The sequence below is a fragment of the Apaloderma vittatum genome, unplaced genomic scaffold, assembly GCF_000703405.1.
Source record: "Apaloderma vittatum isolate BGI_N311 unplaced genomic scaffold, ASM70340v1 scaffold16205, whole genome shotgun sequence".
NCBI classification, from domain to species: Eukaryota; Metazoa; Chordata; class Aves; order Trogoniformes; family Trogonidae; genus Apaloderma; species Apaloderma vittatum.
Window position 1 is genome coordinate 13,115 of NW_009717788.1, and position 18,077 is coordinate 31,191.

An 18,077-nucleotide genomic window follows, 5' to 3' on the forward strand; every position below is an offset into this window, starting at 1 on the left:
TGGGTAGAAGTTTCCATAGTTCAGCTGCAAGGGATGCCATAATCTCTTCATGTCTCCTTGTAGGTTATTAGTGAAAGGCACTGCTTTGTTAAAGGCATTTCGTTACATGCTCACTATTTAGAAGTGAACTTCCTACACAGACCAATGTAGCAATTGTAATGTGCCATCAATGGTTTTCCAAAATGGGAGAAATTAGCCAGTAGAAATTGAACTGTATGCAAACAGGACATAAATTTGATGGTAATGCAGACTGCCTGCATCTTCTGATCTGTAGGTACATCATATTTACATTGATCATGCTGTACTCTAAATTATGATTTATGAATTGATAATGCACAGATGTGTGTACGTTTGGAGATAAATACATCATCTTTCCTAGTAAGTTGGAACCAGGTTCGAAACAAAAAACTTCTCAGAATACAAATACTTCCTGATATTTGGTAGTAGTTTGGCTTCAGTCCTTTGGTTTGCATTCATAGAAAAATGAAGTCTCACTGCAAATCTTGAATTCGTACTGACTTAATGTGAAGGCGAGGGAATAATATTTATTCAGAACTATAGGTTTAAGCAGTGTTACCCTATGTGTGTTGAACCAGGCAGCTGCTCCATGGTATATATAGAATCATAGAATCATAGAATCATAGAATCATAGAGTGGCCTAGGCTGGAAGGCACCTTAGAGATCATCTAGTCCAACCTCCCTGTCATGGGCAGGGATGCCTCTCAACTAGATCAGCTACTCAAGGCTCCATCCAACTTGGCCTTGAACACCTCCAGGGAGGGGGCAGCCACAACATCTCTGGGCAATTTATTCCAAAGTCTTGCCACCCTCACTTCTTCTTAAGATCCAGTCTAAATCTATTCTCCTTCAACTTAAACCCATTTCCCCTTGTCCTATCAGTGGACACTCTTGTAAAAAGTCCTTCCCCAGCTGTCCTGTAGGTTCCCTTTGGGTATTGGAAGGCAGCTATTAGGTCCTCCCGAAGTCTTCTCTTTTCCAGACTGAATAATCCCAGCTCACGCAGACTGTCCTCATAGCATCATCCTTGTGGCCCTCCTCTGAACACGCTCCAACAGATCCACGTCCCTGTTATGGGGGGGGGACCACAACTGGACGCAGTATTCAAGGTGGGGTCTCACAAGAGCAGAGTAAAAGGGGAGAATCTCCTCTCTTGACCAGCTGACCACGCTTCTCTTGATATATCCTAGGATGCGGTTGGCCGCCTGGGCTGCATGAGCACACTGCCGACTCATGTTGAGCTTCTCATCTATCAACACCCCTAAATCCTTCTCTTCAGGGCTACTCTCAACACATGTGTGTACTTACAAATAAATAAATACACAAATATGTGGATGTCATCTGTCTGTACAGGGAACACAGATTTCATGAACTATGGATTACTTCATTTGACCACAGAAGGATTCCCTGAATGATTGCATAGTGTTGGAGAAGATTTTATTCTGTAAATATTGGAATATTCATATGAATAGTAAAACTTTTCTCATTCTGTTTTTATTAAAGGAAAACCACTGCAGAAGAATAAAAATCCTAGGGGACTGTTACTACTGTGTATCAGGATTGACCCAGCCCAAAACAGATCATGCCCATTGCTGTGTTGAAATGGGACTGGATATGATTGACACCATCACGTAAGTACTGTGCATGGTGAACCTGAACAGGAGTGCTACAGGACTTCCTATGGCATTCAGAAAGTGTGTTCTCAGAAAAGCGTCAGTGTCTGCTAGCGCTGCTCACCTGTCAATTCACACTGCTGCATACAGGTCACAGGATCCTGATTTTAGGAAGGATCCTATTCTAGAAATTGATTTTCCACTCTATTTAATTGCTGTGAGGAAAAAGTGCACAAGTACACAGAGACACATACACGTAGTGATTAGGGGACAGAAAGATACAAGGAAATAATGTTATTCCTATTGTCATTTGGCATGAAAAAGGAGTCAAATTTCTTGTTTTACAGTGATAAACACTGCTTATTTCTCACACTAGTATGTAAACTCAAAGCTAAGCCTGATGTATGTATGTTGTATATGTGTTTATTCTCAGAATGATAGCTTGATGATTTCTGCTTTCTGTATGTCATGTTTAAACCTTTAATTTATTCTGCTTTTCAGAAATGTAATCTGAAATTCGTCTTGCTCATCAGAATAATTTTTCTTGTGCTTGAGAGCTCTGCATTGATCATTATTTTACCAAAGCAAAAATTTGAATGTGAGAGTACTGTGAATGATCTTTTAGCAAGAGCTGGAGATCTATTTCTTTATATAGGAGGGATAAAGATGGGAAAATACTGTATTCCTCTGTGTGTGCATGTGTTTTATATAGAGGCTATGGAAAGGAGTGCACACCTGTATTAATTCTGAATGTAAATAAATGCTGGTCAGCATGGTGCTATTACATTTGGAATGAGCTTGCACAAGTGTGTCATGTCAGAGGCCTTAGCCTGTTCTATGTTTGAAAGGATTTGGCCACTGTTTCCAGTAGCCAGTTACTCTTTCTCACTGTTGTCAGCTGGACTGGTAGGACTATGGAGTTGACTTAATCTTCAAGTTTTAACGTTGTACACAGAGAAGACCTGCCTTGTCTGTGAAGGTGAATAGACCACAGTGTACACTCAAAATTAAGAGTAAATGATTGAATAAAGAAAAAAAATAAAATAAGGAAACATAAGGCTTATGAATTCAACTTAGGCATTTTTTATTTGGAATATTTCACATTCTTTATTGTTTCTAGTAAAGCTGTTGCCACACCATATATTTCATGTCTTCCATTTGTATGTGAGGATATTTATGTACACATACAACAAGTTTTTTTTCCAAAATCAAATTCTGCTCATTTCTGGAGAGTCTTGGTGTTGTAGAAAAATGTATTATGGTCTTCTGACAGATTTCTCTGTAAGTTTTGGTCAAGAGAGTTGAGTTCATCTCTGTGGAAGTAATGGCAAGTTGTTTAAACCCTGCTAATGTCTTAGGGGAACATGGACATTACTAGACATTTATGTGCTTTCATTTCTACCTTAAACTTTTCTGTGAACCTGTATTCATTGAGCTTTCTTTGCAGAGAATTTGAAAGCATAGGAGAAAGGAAAGAAGTACTTAACGCAAATCATAGAATCATAGAATGGCCTAGACTGGAAGGGACCCTGTTGCCAGGGATGCCACCTCTCGACTAGATCAGGCAACACATGGGGATTCTCATTTCTAGATCAATCCATGTGTTTTTATTATAATGTTAATTTATAAAATCTCTCAGAGTGTGAAGACGTGGTGAAATGAATCCATATTCTCCCCCTCATTCAATGCAGGTTCGTAGTCTTTGTAAGCATTGTAAAATTGATAAAAGACTTTGTAATCTATGATAATAAATGATAGTCTCTGATACTATAAAATCCTAAAAGAATATCCTAAATCTGCAATTTATGTATATGTGTGTTATTTTTTAAATCTCTGAAAAGCAGTAGATGATGCTGTCATCTTGTTTTAAACCTAGCATTAATCTTTAATTTATTAGTTATGCTGTGTTTCATATAGTTGTGCTGTGTTTCATGAATACAAATAAGGCAGTGATCTAACTGTCTGAACTTTCCTTTTTTGAATGTTTCGGTTTTACTAATATTAGAAATTAAACATGGTATCATTTATTGGCTTCTGTCATGATAATGTAAACTTAAAAAAGGAGTTGAATTAAAAAGGAAGGAATGAACTGTGTCTGTTCAGCCTAGTAAAGAAAAGGCTCAGGGGGAATCTTACCAATCAAGGCATACATATACCTGGCGGGAGGGTGTGAAGAGGGCAAAGCCAAGCTTTTCTTGATGGTATCCAGTGTCAAGGCAAGTAGAAATGGGCATAAACTGAAATACAACAAAATCCATTACATAGAATAAAGAACTTTCTACTGTGGAGGTGGTCAGATAATGGAGAGGTTGCACTGGAAGGTTGTGGAGTTTACATCCTTGGAGAGATTTAAAACCCAGCTGGACACAGTCCTGGGCAACCTTGTGTAGCTGACCTTGCTTTGAGTAGGAGGACTAGTCTAGAGGTTTTCCAGAGGCCCCTTTCAGGATCAGCAAATCCGTAATTCTAGTTTGATATTGTGCATTATCTAGACCTATTTAGTTGTAAGTCTTTAGTGTAATCAATAGTCAGAGCATGGTGAGAGGGCAAGATGGAGAAGAGGCAAGATTGTAAGACAGTGCCAGTTTTATTTATATTTATTGTTGAGTGGCTAGAGACCTGTTTGGAATCCTTTGTACGTAAGCACAATTAATTAATTCTATTTATTTTTTTTCAGTGAGTAACTAGTAGTGTGAGTAAGTCCTGTAAGAACCAGGCTCAATGCATATTTCTTCTCTTAGTTAAGTGCATGTGCCTTTTCTGCCTATGTTAGGAAACAGGAAGATGGTGCTTTCCAGGTACCATTGTCTTTGATGGCAGTACTATTCTTTTTCTTTAAGTGCAAGTGGAGCATCTGTTCAGGTATTGTTGGATTCTGGGCGAGGTTCTTTTGTTGACAGAAACATGTGGCTAAGCCAACTGCATAAAGAACTTCAAACTGGGAAAACAGATTCTGCTGAAGATTAGCACAAAACCTTTCACTTCTTCACGGAGATAAAGGTAGAAGATGAATTCACCAGATTAATTTTTTTGAAAATGCATTAAGAAAATGAAAAGGAGAAGTGAAGAGCTTATGATGATAAAGTTGGAATGCAATATTTAATTTTCTGTAGATGATTATTAGATAATTGTTAGGTGATTGTTAGATTATCATTCCCATGAGATGCAAAATCACTTTTGTTTTTAAACTTCCCCTTTTCATGCAGAGTTGTATGCCAGCTTGTAGTCTTCTAAAAGTATTCATTTTACTGCAGAAATCAGGTCTTGGCATTGTAAAATTATCCTTAGAAATTGTCGTCCCTAGTGACAGTTTTGTTATGTTACTTGGGATAAATAAAATCACTGGAATTGTGATTCAGCTGATGTAACTGCCAAAAGTGCCTGTCCCAGAGATATGTACCACTGAGATGTGAGTTTTTTTCCAGGAAACCAAGGAGTAGAAACTTCTAGTGGCTGGTTGATGGCTCTGTGATTTGACTGAGTTGAACATTGCAGTGACTTCATATATACTGATAGTTTCTATTCTCTTCATGTTCTGTCTAACTGTTATAAAAGTATCCTAGAATATGGTGCTGCATGTATCATCTAAGAATGTTGCTTCATTATATGTAGGTTGAGATTTTCAGGGTAATTTTCAAAGAACATTATAAAGCACTTAAAATTTTCACAGTTTCATCTGCCTTCTACAAAGTGTTTTTTCAAAGTGCAGTTAAAGTCAGACCAGAATCATTATGGAAGGATTTTATTTTTTTTCTTAAAAATCCCACAGCAATACAGGTAGTGTTATATTCCAGTTCTATCCCCAAAGAATTTCTGCTGCCAGTGATTTTTGTCAGTGCCTCAGTACAGACCAGGTGTTTGTTCTACTTCAGAGTTGCTTAAACTGTCATGGCAGTATTTAAGTAGGAGTTAAGTGTTGGACACAACCATGTTGCTTTCATCAGGTGGGTTTTAACAGACAGCTTTTTGTTAGTAATATAATTAAAATGATCATGTTCATTAGTGCCTCTTATGTGCCAGATGTTGCTCTAATGTGGCAGATGTCCTCACCTTGGTTTTGAACAGTGTGTTAGGCCAAGTATGCTCCTGACCTTATTTAATTTGCTTGCCACATTTGAAAGTTCCACTCTATTTACTACAACATTTTACCTTCTAAGTAGATATATTTGTTAGCTAATTGCCATGTAGAAAAGCTTTTGCCCAGCTACCCGAGCTCTTCTTTCTCTCTCTCTCTCAAATTGGCTAGAATTCTGGTCTAGGCTAGCATTATGTGGGCAGTTTTATGCATTTTTTAATAACAGTTTGATATTCCTTACAGAGCACTTCACCAATTTATAGAAATTTTATTATACAAGTGGTTGCTCAGGACAGAAATGTAACCTCTTAGGAGATGAAATGTGATGAAATGAGGGAGTTATTTAAATGCACTTGCTAACGCCACAGGGCAAGAAGTGAACTGCAATGTTTCCAGTTGGAAATGAGGAGGGAATCTGGGTGAGCAGGATATAAATACTAGATTTGGGACTCAGCCAAAATACCAGGATTAACGTTCATAAACTTGTCAAAAGTGTAATGAGATCCTGTAATCATTCGCATCATCACATAAACAGTACATTTTCATGATACTCCTCTTGACATCTGACTAGGATGCCATTTTAGTACTCACACAGAGGGAATTTCACCACTGCCTACATCACTGGCTGTGTCTGCATTAACAGATAGCGTGGCACAGTAGGAGAACATCTGTAGATCACAGCAGCGGCAATTGAACCTTTACATATTGCTTTGGAGGAAGAAGAGGCCTACTGGGTTCAATCCAGTCCCCTGGATTGAATGTTCATAGTGTAAGTGGGATTTGAAGAGGTATGAAGGAAAGTGTCCATGAACCTTTGCTTCTTGAAATCTGGGTATTGCAGTGGAGTCTGTCAGCTTTTCTCTGTGACACATAGATGAGTTTATCCCATATGGATGACTCTACCTAATATGGATGACTTCACCAGTCATCCATGTAAGACTGATTTTGTACCTGCACATTGCTGCTTGGTTTCATGGGACATGTGGAGGTTGATGCTTGAGCTGTCTTCTTCCTATGCTTTTGGTCACTGACTGCCCAGGAGCTCTGGGGAAGGGGGAGGAACTGCAGCAGCTGGTTTGAGGAATCCCAGCTGAAATGTCAAATTTTCCTGTGTGGTCTTTTGTCTGAGGAAGAAGACAGAAGCACTAACTTTCCTGATGTCAACACTGTTCATGCTTTTGCCCTGGTCCTCCAGAGTTCCAGGCCTGGAAAAGATTGCACTGGCAAGAGTGAGAACCAGCAATTGCATTTTCAGCAGTGAAGAAAACTGTCTACCATTGATGAAAGCTTATTAAGCTTGCACTTTTGTCAAAGTGAGCCTCTTGACTGCTGAAGCCATCAGACCAAAATAAATAGCCTAATCTGACCTGACCTAGAGAAAGATGATAGCTAAGGTTTTCAAACAACAAAATTTGATGGCCTGAGAGACCTGACACGGCCTCTGCTGTAGGAAGACAACTCAGTGAGAGGGCGAGGGAGCCTCACATAATACGGGTGCTACTTGGTGCTATAGGACATGGCCAGCAGCCTGCCAGGCTGACAGAGCAGTCCACAAAAAGATAGTCTTTGTCATTAACATCCATGGACTGGCCAGGTCCTGGTGTAGTTGAAATGGAACTGACACAGAATTATTTAGGGACACATGCAAAATGAAAAGGCACACTTATCTTAAAACCACGTGTACGTGAAAAGCAGACATATGTAACTAAACCAAAAATCTTGTCTATGAATTTAACCAGTAAACATCTATTTATGTGAAGATACTTATAAGAAATGGGATGCAGAGCTTTTGGTTTTTAACTTCAAATGCAGCACAGATCTATGGCTGTTCTGCAGATGATCTAAATGACTGATGGTTTGTAGCAGCACACAAAATATTTGTAGCTAAGGGAGAACTAAAATTTAAAGGCTTGGTAGGATACTTGAGCTGTCAGGGTAGATGGTTAACTTATTAGTCAAACAGACTCTGCTTGCTTCTAGTTTAAAAAGAAAATATTTTTCAATTTCCATTTGTTTCTGGGCTTACTTTTGTGTTAACATTTGGAAAACTTTTGAGTGTATTATGTCTGAACCTAGGAGAGAGTAAGTTATAATGAATAATTTATTTGAGAAACTTATTTTCTTTTTCTTGTTCATGGTCTGTTTGTGAAGTGCTGGTATTTTTTTCAGAGATATATTTATAATTTAAAATGCATCATCAACATGTGATATTTTAGTGCACAAATGCTGATGTTGTTTGGGAATATTATTGTGGTACAGCTCTGATTTTGTATTTGAAGTCTATTCTTTATATATTACTTAACACTTCTCATTTTTCATAGTTCAGTGAGGTATATTCATGGAAATTAACTGCATAAAGGTCACACGGATCTTGAAAGTAAATTCAAAAAGTTTTATGAACTATTTTTCATCTTTTTTTCCCAACTCAAATTTAATAATAGTGAAAGGACACTGTACTTTCTGGGGAAAATGTAGAAATGCCTACTTGATTTAGATTTTTTTACTAAGTGACTACTTCTGGAAATCTTTTGTCAAAACATAAAGTGTTTTCATATTCTGCTTTATGGTTCGTAGGTGCATTATATATTCCAGCTTATTTAACAAGGAGCGTGATCAGCCTTATTGTATTTCTCTTCTCATTTAATTTACTTTTTGTTATGCTGTTCAGATTTCTAAAAGCAGATGAAATTTCCACTTCTCTCTCAAGCCAGTTGGGACAAAGCAAGGTCAAATGTCTGGAGTGGTCTTTATCAATATCTGAATTTCACTTTCTTTCCACTTACATTTAGCCTGAGCTTTTATATATACAGTTTTAAATTAAAAATAAATAACATTCATTTGTGAATAGACAGACTCACACACTTGCAGGTTTGCCAATGAAAATAATTACATAGGTACTAAGTTATGCAGGATAATATAAATAAGCAAGCAAGTTGAAATCCTGAAGGGCTTTGGCTTGCAAGGTATCGTCTTGGTGTAAGGTCAGGCTGTTAATGGCACACTGAACATCCACGTGTGAAGACACAAAGGTTAAGTTATTATTAAGTAGCTTGGATTATTAGCTCCTTTCATTTCCTCCAGGTTTTGTCAAGCAGACAGCATGTACAACAAGCCCTGTGACATTCAAGTCCATTTAGGACTCCTTGGAATTACTTTTGAGGCTCAACTGGGAACAGATACTGAATAAAGGAAAGCTGAATTGCAATGAGTAGAAATGGGACAAGGAAATATTTAATCTTTCAGAAAGTTACGCATAAGCCTTTCTGTGCTGTTGCATAAAATGTGACTGAAAATGTAGTATGCCCAGATTCCCTGTGGGGTCAAAAGAGATCTCCATGTTGCTTACATTAGTGATGGCTGACATGGTATATAATTCGGCACTTCATGTCTGCAGAATTCCTTATTTAAATTGAGGCCAGGTTTCTTGTGCTGCTCACCTCACATCTTGAGCTATGCTGCCCTTTCTGTTAAACGTATTTAAGCAAGTACAACCATACAAGAGACAAACACAGTGACTACTGCTGAAATGGTTGAAAAGTCCTCCTAAAGACCTCTCTTCCAAATCCAGCATAGGGGGACAATGCTTTAAAAAATGTATTGGTCAATGCAGATCAAGGGAAAATTATAGCTAGAGCTTCAGTTTAAAGTCTCCTCCTGTTAAATATGCTGAAAAAAATTAAATTAAAAACCTAATGAAAATCAACGCTTACACTGATTAGTCAGTTTCTTTTATTCACTGATATTATCTCTCTTTGGACTGCAACTCAACTGTGGAATGCCAGGTGTCTCTAACAGAAAGAGCTGCAAAGATTTATGCATGGTGTTATCTCTGCATATAATGTGTAAGACTATTAACTTCAAGGCTCCTTTTCAGTGTTCACAAGTCAGTGCAGGGTGCAAGTTACAGCATGTCCCGCATTCTACAGAAATGAAGAATCCTTTCTTACTGTGACACTAGAATAAAAAATGCGTTTAATAATGACTCTGACAATTAATTCCTCCTTTCTCAGCTACACAATGAAAATCTCTGAAGCTTAGATTTAAGTTACAGGTGCAGGTCCATAGTTACAGGTGGTTCTTGTGCCAGGAGCTCTGGAAAGTTGTTAGTGTTTATAATCACTGTTCTTGCACTACTATATTAGTTTCATCATTTTCTTTGTCTGGTACTCCTGAAACTGGGTATTTGAACTGCTTAGATCACAGTAGTGGTGTCATTGCTTATCCATTTGCCTTCTCAACTAGTACATCTTCATACCACTTTTCTCACAAAAACTGCAAGAAAATTTAGATATGTCTGTGCCCTTTCAGTCTCACCATAGGAAATGATGCTTAGCAGCGCAACTGTGCATGATTACTTGTAGTTGCAACAGCTTCCTAGCAGTAGCATAGGATGAAAATATCAGTTGAAAAAAATGTCATGAAATATTAAATAAGTATCATCCAAGAAGACGTACAGTCTGAGACACTTGGGAAAAAAAATGTTCATTTTTAACTAAGTAGGTTTTCATTCAAATATAATCTTAATTAAATGGTAAACTTAGAAAATATGACAAATCTAAACTGAGACAATATAAATCAGACTATAACTTTTGTTAATTATTTTTAATCCTCTGTGCTGCACAGAGAGGAAGTGTTGGGGTCCATTCTATGCTCTTTTTCCAGATTATATTATTTTAATTACAAATTAAATGTTTTACTACCTTGAGATCAAGCCACTGCAAACAAAAGGAGTAAGGAAAAGAAAGTATTATTTTGATATTACAGATGGAAAACTGAGAGAGAGTAAAATTACTTTGAGTCATAAAGAACTGTGTAAAAGAAAAGAGAAATTAAATGCAAGTCTTGAGTGACTCAAAGTCATGTCTTACAAGACCAATCTTTTCCTTAGTGTTTAATATTGAACTCCTTCATGATGAAATTCAGTTAGCCCATATAGGATCAATTATGAGTGAACTGAGGTGTGTATAAAAAAAAATTAGGGATAGAAAAATCCACCGTCCAGTAAACCCAAGGCTAGGATAAGGAGAAATATTACGAGATATTTTTAGTAGAAAGAAGAAGCCAGGCAGTCCATTTTAATACTGAGTTGAAAGTGGTCTGGAGAAATGGTAAAGTTGAAATGTGTTTGCTTATGTACATGTCAGGTTAAAATTAAGCCTAATACAATATTTTCAAATTTTTATTTTGGTTCCAACAATCACAATGTGGTCATTTGTCATCCTACATTGGAAAAAAGGAACATTTGTGATAAAAAAAATGTGTGTGAGACGCAAGATAAACAGGAAAGCGCAGGAGTTAAGCTGGCTGTCTCTCAGTTATGTGAGTTACAGTTCTTTGGTTATCTCCCACTGAAATATCTAAGTTTCTGTAGGATTGTGATAACAAATACTGCAAAAGTGGCAAATAAAACCTAAAACTTATAGTCTTAAGGAATTGTCATGACAAAGCCATTTACTACACTTGTTTTATTTTTTTTTCTTTTTTCCTTTTATTAATTGTAAAAAAAAATAACCTTTTCTGGGTTTCCTTGAAACCTGGAAAATTAAACTTTAATGTATGAAGTTAAGAAATTTAGAAATTTTATTTTGACAGTAATTAAAATATGACCAAGAAAATTATTTCTTTGGAATTACAATGGGGGTTTGAAACTACTGAAGGAAGGGAACAGTACCTGGATATATTATTGAGATTTCTTAAAGATCCTCTCTCTTCACTCACGTATACATATGTTAACTTCGGTGGAAGGAGTGAAAAAGAAAATCAAGAGCAATATCATTGTCTAAGGACTTATATTCTGATGCTGCTGTCTATTCCAGATCTGTTGCAGAAGCCACAGAGGTTGATCTCAACATGAGAGTTGGATTGCATACAGGCAGGGTGCTTTGTGGGGTCCTGGGTCTCCGAAAATGGCAATATGATGTCTGGTCAAATGATGTGACTTTAGCTAATGTAATGGAAGCTGGAGGACTGCCTGGGTAAGTCTGAGAAAGAACTGTAGAAAAATTAAAAAAAACCTGTGTGGGTGAAGAATTTATTTCCTTCTTTGAGTCTTTTGCAACGTAATTGTTATTGATAAGAAGGGTTGTGTTCAGTAAGAGCAACCAATGTATTATGTGATTTGTCCTGTGGAATTCTCCAAATGATCTTGATATTTGCAATAGTAATAGCTTAGATTAGAATCAAAACATTTCCAAATGAAATCCTTATTAGAAGCTGTTCAGATATGAAGAGTAGGAATAAGGCAGTGCTAGGAATGTAGGAATGCTAGATTTTCACCATTTCATGTTATAGAAGTAAAACCCTTACTCCGTTTACATGGCAAGATTTCCAACACTAGTAGCGTACAATAGAAAAAAATACCTGGTTATGCACATCCATGGGGCAGATTCTGGAATTTTAAGTACTACTTGGGTAGCCTTGGATCCAGTTTAAATGCATACAGTGTCCTTTCACAAAGGTGCATGAGTGTGCCTCTGTGTGCAACTCACGTTTGGGCTGGGATCTACCATTCTCTGTTGGGTTTTTACAAGATCATGATTTGCGGAACAGGGAGACGATGGAACCTTTTCGGTTTTGTGGTTAAGATGAGTGAACTCCTGTTTGTTGCGTATATCTGCCTTAGATGACTTTGGCAGCGTATTTTCTGTGTTCCTTACCTTAAAGCTTTCCAGTGAAAAATATCTGAACGCATGTTTGATAGCGGAAAGCACTAATAACTTTTCAGATACCTTCTGTGAAGACATGTCCAATATAAAGGGTCTTTCAGGAGAAAATGTGAATACAGTTGTCAGGATAAGAAAACTCATAAATAGTGTCAAAGGTAGCTGTGCTACCAAAACAAAGTGAACTAGAAAGCTATCTGCAAAACAAGTAAATGAAACAAGTCAGAGATGTGAAAGGGAACAGGAAAAGTTTCTCTTCTATGCACAGGAGACATTTGGAGTGTGAAGTCACAAGTTTCAAACAGCAGGATGTTTTTCCAAGCAGACAGTGAGGTAAACAATTAAGAAAGCCACTCAACAGGCAATATGCAGCAGAGACTTTCTGCAAATTGGCAAATCTACAAGTGTTTGGACAGTCAAAAGTCATATTTCTGTTCACTCAACTCAAGTTTAAAAAATGCATGTAATAGAAATAGTTATGTGTTCTATTTGACTGAAAAGACAAAACAATTTTTCTACAGCAAAAATGAGCAACTAGCTCGTAATGTATCTTTGCTTTAAACAACGTCTGTTTTTTCGCTCCAGGAAAGTTCACATTACAAAGACCACCTTGGAGTGCCTAAATGGAGACTACGAGGTAGAACCAGGATATGGTCATGAACGGAATAGTTTCTTGAAGAAACATAATATTGAAACGTATTTTATTGTGCCATCCCATCGCAGGAAGGTAAGCTCCAAAACTTCTAGTTTATTCTGTGATATGTTCTTGTAATTTAACAACTATTCTGTGATATTCTGAAAGCAGAGGCAATACTGGTACTTCTTATTTTGAAAAGCTCTTCAAGGACTCTTGAAATTAGATCTTTTGGTTTTGACTGAGGCAGGAATGCTATAAGAGCTAGCTTTGAACGTTACATAGAAAATATTATCAATTTTCTTTTAAAGTTTAAAAATAAAACTTTTTTCCCTTTACTTCCCCAAAAGGAAAATTTGTTTTATTCAGATTCTATAATCACTCTATCAGAACTTACATGATATGTTACTCCAAAAATTTAATTCACTCCTCCCTTCCTCCTTCCTTCAAAAGGATGCTTCAGAATATTGATACTCACAGCTTGGCTATTGTTATTCTAGTATTTACTCTTTCATTCCCATATTCCCATGCCATTTTACTTGTACTCTGTGTTGTGCTAAAAGGAGAAAGGCAACAATTCCTGTTGTGGACAAGAGGCAACAATTTCTGTTACAAAAGCGAGGCGACAATTTCTGTCCCGTTAAAAAGAGGCAACAATTGTTTCTGCAAAAAGTCACATGGCCAAACTTCATGGATAAAAGGCAAATCAGTTTGGCAGAAGCTAAACTGCTTTGTGTTCCAGCTTGTCCTCAGATACCAGAGGGGCTGGGAGCGGCTGGGCTTAGGTTCTGAGTGATGCACAATTCTACATTACTAATGGGATGCGTCCATACACCTTCGATCTGGCAGTGCCCCTGGATTTATGAGGCCATCCTTCACAGGGGTGGCAATATACTCACATGGCCAAACTCCGTGGATCAGTGTCAACAGGGACTCATATGATCAGATTGGAATCAAATACTCACATGGCCAGACACCATGGATAAAGGGTCAACAGGGACTCACATGGCCAGGTCAGAATCAAATACGATTTATTAAAGCAACAAATACACAAATTCATTTTGATTGCTGCTGATAGTGACCATCTGCAAAGCATGTGCAAGACTTACAGATAATAGATTATAAGCAGCAGTAATAGATTATAAACAGCTCTATAAAGATTTCTTAAGCGTCCCAGGGCAGCTCTTGGTGAAATCAAGTGCTCGGACCTTACCCAAAGGTGTCCCTGTGGAGGTGAAGAGAGGCTCAGCCCATTGACTGATCCCAGGTGGTCTGTGGCGGTATCTCCCCTGATGATAGTGGCATCTTCCCTGACGTTCCCCCTCTCTTGGGCCATTTTATATTATTTGTTACCTTTCAGGTGGATCTTGAGTGACTCTAGTCATGCATATCTTTATTGTAATTGGTGTAAATTCTGCTTGCTTCGCGTTTAAAGGTACAGACTAGAAAAATTCAATACACAAGCTCAGTGAGGGATGGTCGCACCTTGGAGGCGGGTAGCTTTTGGGATGGAGGTGTGTTTTGGTATTATAATGAGATTATAATGAGCATAGTTCACCCAAAGGAGAGCATCTATGAAAAGATGACAGACTCTTGGACCAGGATAGTAACTGTGGAATCAGCTGACCCCTTGACGTCTCCAGGTTTGTTTGTGTTCACAGAGCTTGATCACGATATCTCCACAACAATCCATGCTCTGTGGGATTTTCTCTTCAGGTCAGAATCATTAAGCTGCCTTAATGCTACTGACCCTTAAGCTTGTTTTGGAAATCTTTGTGGGGAGAGCTCCTTATGCCCCAGCCGCACGTTGTCCTGGAAACTTTCTTGATGTTCCAATGTGTGAACAATGCTATGTAGGCAATTAAGTAATTTCATATAGTTATCCCGTATCAAATGCCATGAGAATGGTTAGTTTTTTGAGGCCTAAGCGCTCTGGCAATGTTTTAGCCAAGATGGTTACCTTGCAGTTAGAACTAAAGTTTAGGCAAAGGTGCCTTAATCCCACACTATGGTAACCCTTTCTGTAATCAACTTTTGATGCTGGTGAGTCCTTTACTGGGCTTGGAGGATTTCCCAATGAGTAGACACAGAAAAAGTGGTACTCACACAAATGTCATACCCACAGCATAAAAGTTAGTGAACTGAATTCAGCAGTGATTGAACCAACATCCCCAGAAAATCTGAAAAAAACTGCCATGTTGCCAAGCTGCACAACACAAGCCCTTTTATCCAGGTTAGAGGAAGAAGATTCTGCTTTAAAATGTACATACCGCTGTTCCACAGATCAGGTATTTTTGCTGAAGCTGAATAATTTTTCTAAGATTATTGCAACAAGTAATATATTTTCTGTACAAAACACGTTTGGGGTTTTTTTCTCCTGCCACACTGAACTGTTCCTGACAAATTCAGTGTCCTCCTTGCTTGCTTTTTCACCTCAGACTCACACAATGATTTTGGTTATATCTATGTTAACTGTCCTTCCCTCCAAATTTTATTAAGCTCCCCTCTCTCTTCAGCTTCTTCCTTCTGTCAGACCACTGGAAATGTGCTGGGGAAAGAGAGTAAGTCAGCAGTCCTGTTGAGGGACAATAATGATTTCTGCTCTTTCTTTTTTTTGGTGGAGAACAGAAATTGGAAAGTGTGGAAAGAATAAGGTAAGAGAAGATTTTGGCTAATTTGAGCAGGAATTTAATTTCTTACGTGCTGCTCAGGATTTAGCTGCCCCTGGTAGAGATGGATGAGACTTTTCATTCTAAGCAGATTTTCAGAACAAGGGGAGCAGAGGCCCAGCAGTGTGATGGTAATATGTTAAGTCTCAGCATGTAGTGAAGGTGGTAACAGTGTTTTTTCAACGGGATCGCTTGTGATTGCACCTTTCTTCCTCAGCCAGTCACTGAGTTTAGGGCAGCCTTTAGTTCTACTACAAAATGTTTTGTGACCTCAGTAGGAGTCTCAAAATTCCATAATCATCATTTAAACACATTCAGTTTGTTCCAACCTTTTCCATATCAAATGAGGCTTATCTTAGAAGTTACCTGCCATAACATGTTTACAGCAGGAAAGAAAAAAGTGGGCTAGATTTTGGTTTGGCAGTCAATGAGAGTTTTAACTGGTCATTTTCTTGAAACCAGAATAGGTTCCTAAATTAATCAATCCCAATAAAGAAGAAAATCTAAGGGAAGTTTTAATTAAGGTATGTGTGTTGCTTATTGCTGCTAGATTTGTGTGGGGGGTTTTGGTTGTTTAGGTTTCTGCTATTTTCAATCGTACAGCAGTATGTATAATTTCATTTTCTATGTTATTATGTATCAGGTTTAATTTCATATTGAGAAGAGATACAGATGAATCTCAGGAAACTGTTGATACGTTGGTGCACAGAGGCAAGCAGAGAGAAAAAGGGATAAATATGACTATTGCATTTAGAAACTGTGACAACACAGTTGTCAAGTCTGTGGCTTAAGCCACATTCACATACTAAAGCTTGACATTCACATACTAAAGTAAACCAGGTCAATGCATGTTTAATGTGCAAGGATGACAGCCTACTACTGTGTGAGCACACATTTCTTTTGTATTTGTAAGATTGCTGAGAAACTACTGGTGGCTGCTGAGAAAGGGCTGATCGGTTTGTCTTCACCTACATAAACCAAATGCCATCTTACCCCTGGGGGTCACTGATGGGTTTGTGGAAGCGGCGGATGCTGCGGTACAGCTTGGCTAACAACATTAGCTTGTCAACGTGCATCAATGGCATGTCAGCGAAACTGGCAGAAGGAAACACTTCATGAATTTTACTGGTATTGACTGACTTCACCGCTGGGCTCACAGATCAATCAGCATGTCACTTTGCTGTTTGTCACTGTGCATCACAGCCGTCCCCAGTCTTCGTATACTTGCATACTAATCATTGGACCACGAGCTACATAATAGTATATTTACCTTCAAAATAAACACCTGCTGTCCCCTTCCACCCTAATTCAGTCATTAACTCTTCAGAGACGTAGCAACAGAAGGCTACCTGTGAAGCACAGACAGGATGGAGTTTCTTTAGGCGAATGCAGGTGTCTGCTGGTTTAATATGGTATTCCTTCCTCCACAGCCTCAGTAGCTGAAGTGCAGACACATTTTTAATTCTTTATGGATCATCTCTGACATTAATATGAACTGACTTTAGCAGGTATGATGCCAAGAGGAATGAAAATCAATGTTAGGAGCAACAGATGGCTGAGAATCTGTTCAATTTGAAAGGTAAATAGGCCCACTTAAGTTTTTTAAATATTTTATTTATTTATTTAGAAGACACATAACCCACATGCTTCCATATTTGGTCTGACAGGAAGATCTTTCACCACAAATACTGCCCAGGCCAAGAATGGGAATAACAGTATATGATGACTCATTCATGTACCAGTTACATTTTAAATATGAACAAAGTATAAAGTATACCCATTTTTAAAAATATTTTATTGAATCAGCTAACAACCACATTTTTGTGATCTGATCTGATTGCTAGTTTGGGATATAAGCTAATACGTATGAGAGAACTTCCAAGTGGCCATTAAGGCAACATTTTTCTTTATATTTTGTTACAGTTTTTATTTTGCTAAAGAGTATATTGTTACTGCTATTATTATTATTATTACTGTTGTTATTGTTATTAAGCAATGTCAGACTGGATAACATTCAGCTTCTAAATGGACTTAAATAATTAATCTGATTTCCAAAGATGTACAGAATTTTTCAGAAGTAAATTAAATTTTTTGGTGGCCATCATAGTTAAAAACTTATGCAAATATGCTTTTAAAATATAATGCAGAATAATGCCCTGACAAAGTTTCTAGTTCTAAAAATGCCAGCACATTTCTTGTAAGTTTAATTACTTCTTCATGATTTTTTATATTGATACTAAAACTTCAGGTGATGTGACCAAATACTGCACTGACTGCACAAAATTTGAAAAGTTTGTTTAATGCAACTAACCAGAAGTCTGACCACATACACAACTGTCTTGGACTTTTAAACCGGATCTGATCTGATTAGAAAAACTTTCTAATATATTAAATATTCATAAGATC

General features: G+C 37.6%; 1 protein-coding gene across 1 annotated transcript in view; it reads left to right on the forward strand.

The window, feature by feature from the left end:
• Positions 1 to 1,340: 1,340 nt before the first annotated feature.
• The window catches only part of LOC104274418 (adenylate cyclase type 1-like), a gene marked incomplete at its 3' end in the record, with an annotated part of 28,737 nt that continues 12,000 nt past the window's right edge, over positions 1,341 to 18,077 (forward strand). The window contains exons 1-3 of the mRNA XM_009870038.1: positions 1,341 to 1,649; positions 11,523 to 11,681; positions 12,954 to 13,095. Coding sequence (XP_009868340.1) covers positions 1,483 to 1,649; positions 11,523 to 11,681; positions 12,954 to 13,095 — 468 coding nt within the window. The remainder of the gene's footprint in view (positions 1,650 to 11,522; positions 11,682 to 12,953; positions 13,096 to 18,077) is intronic.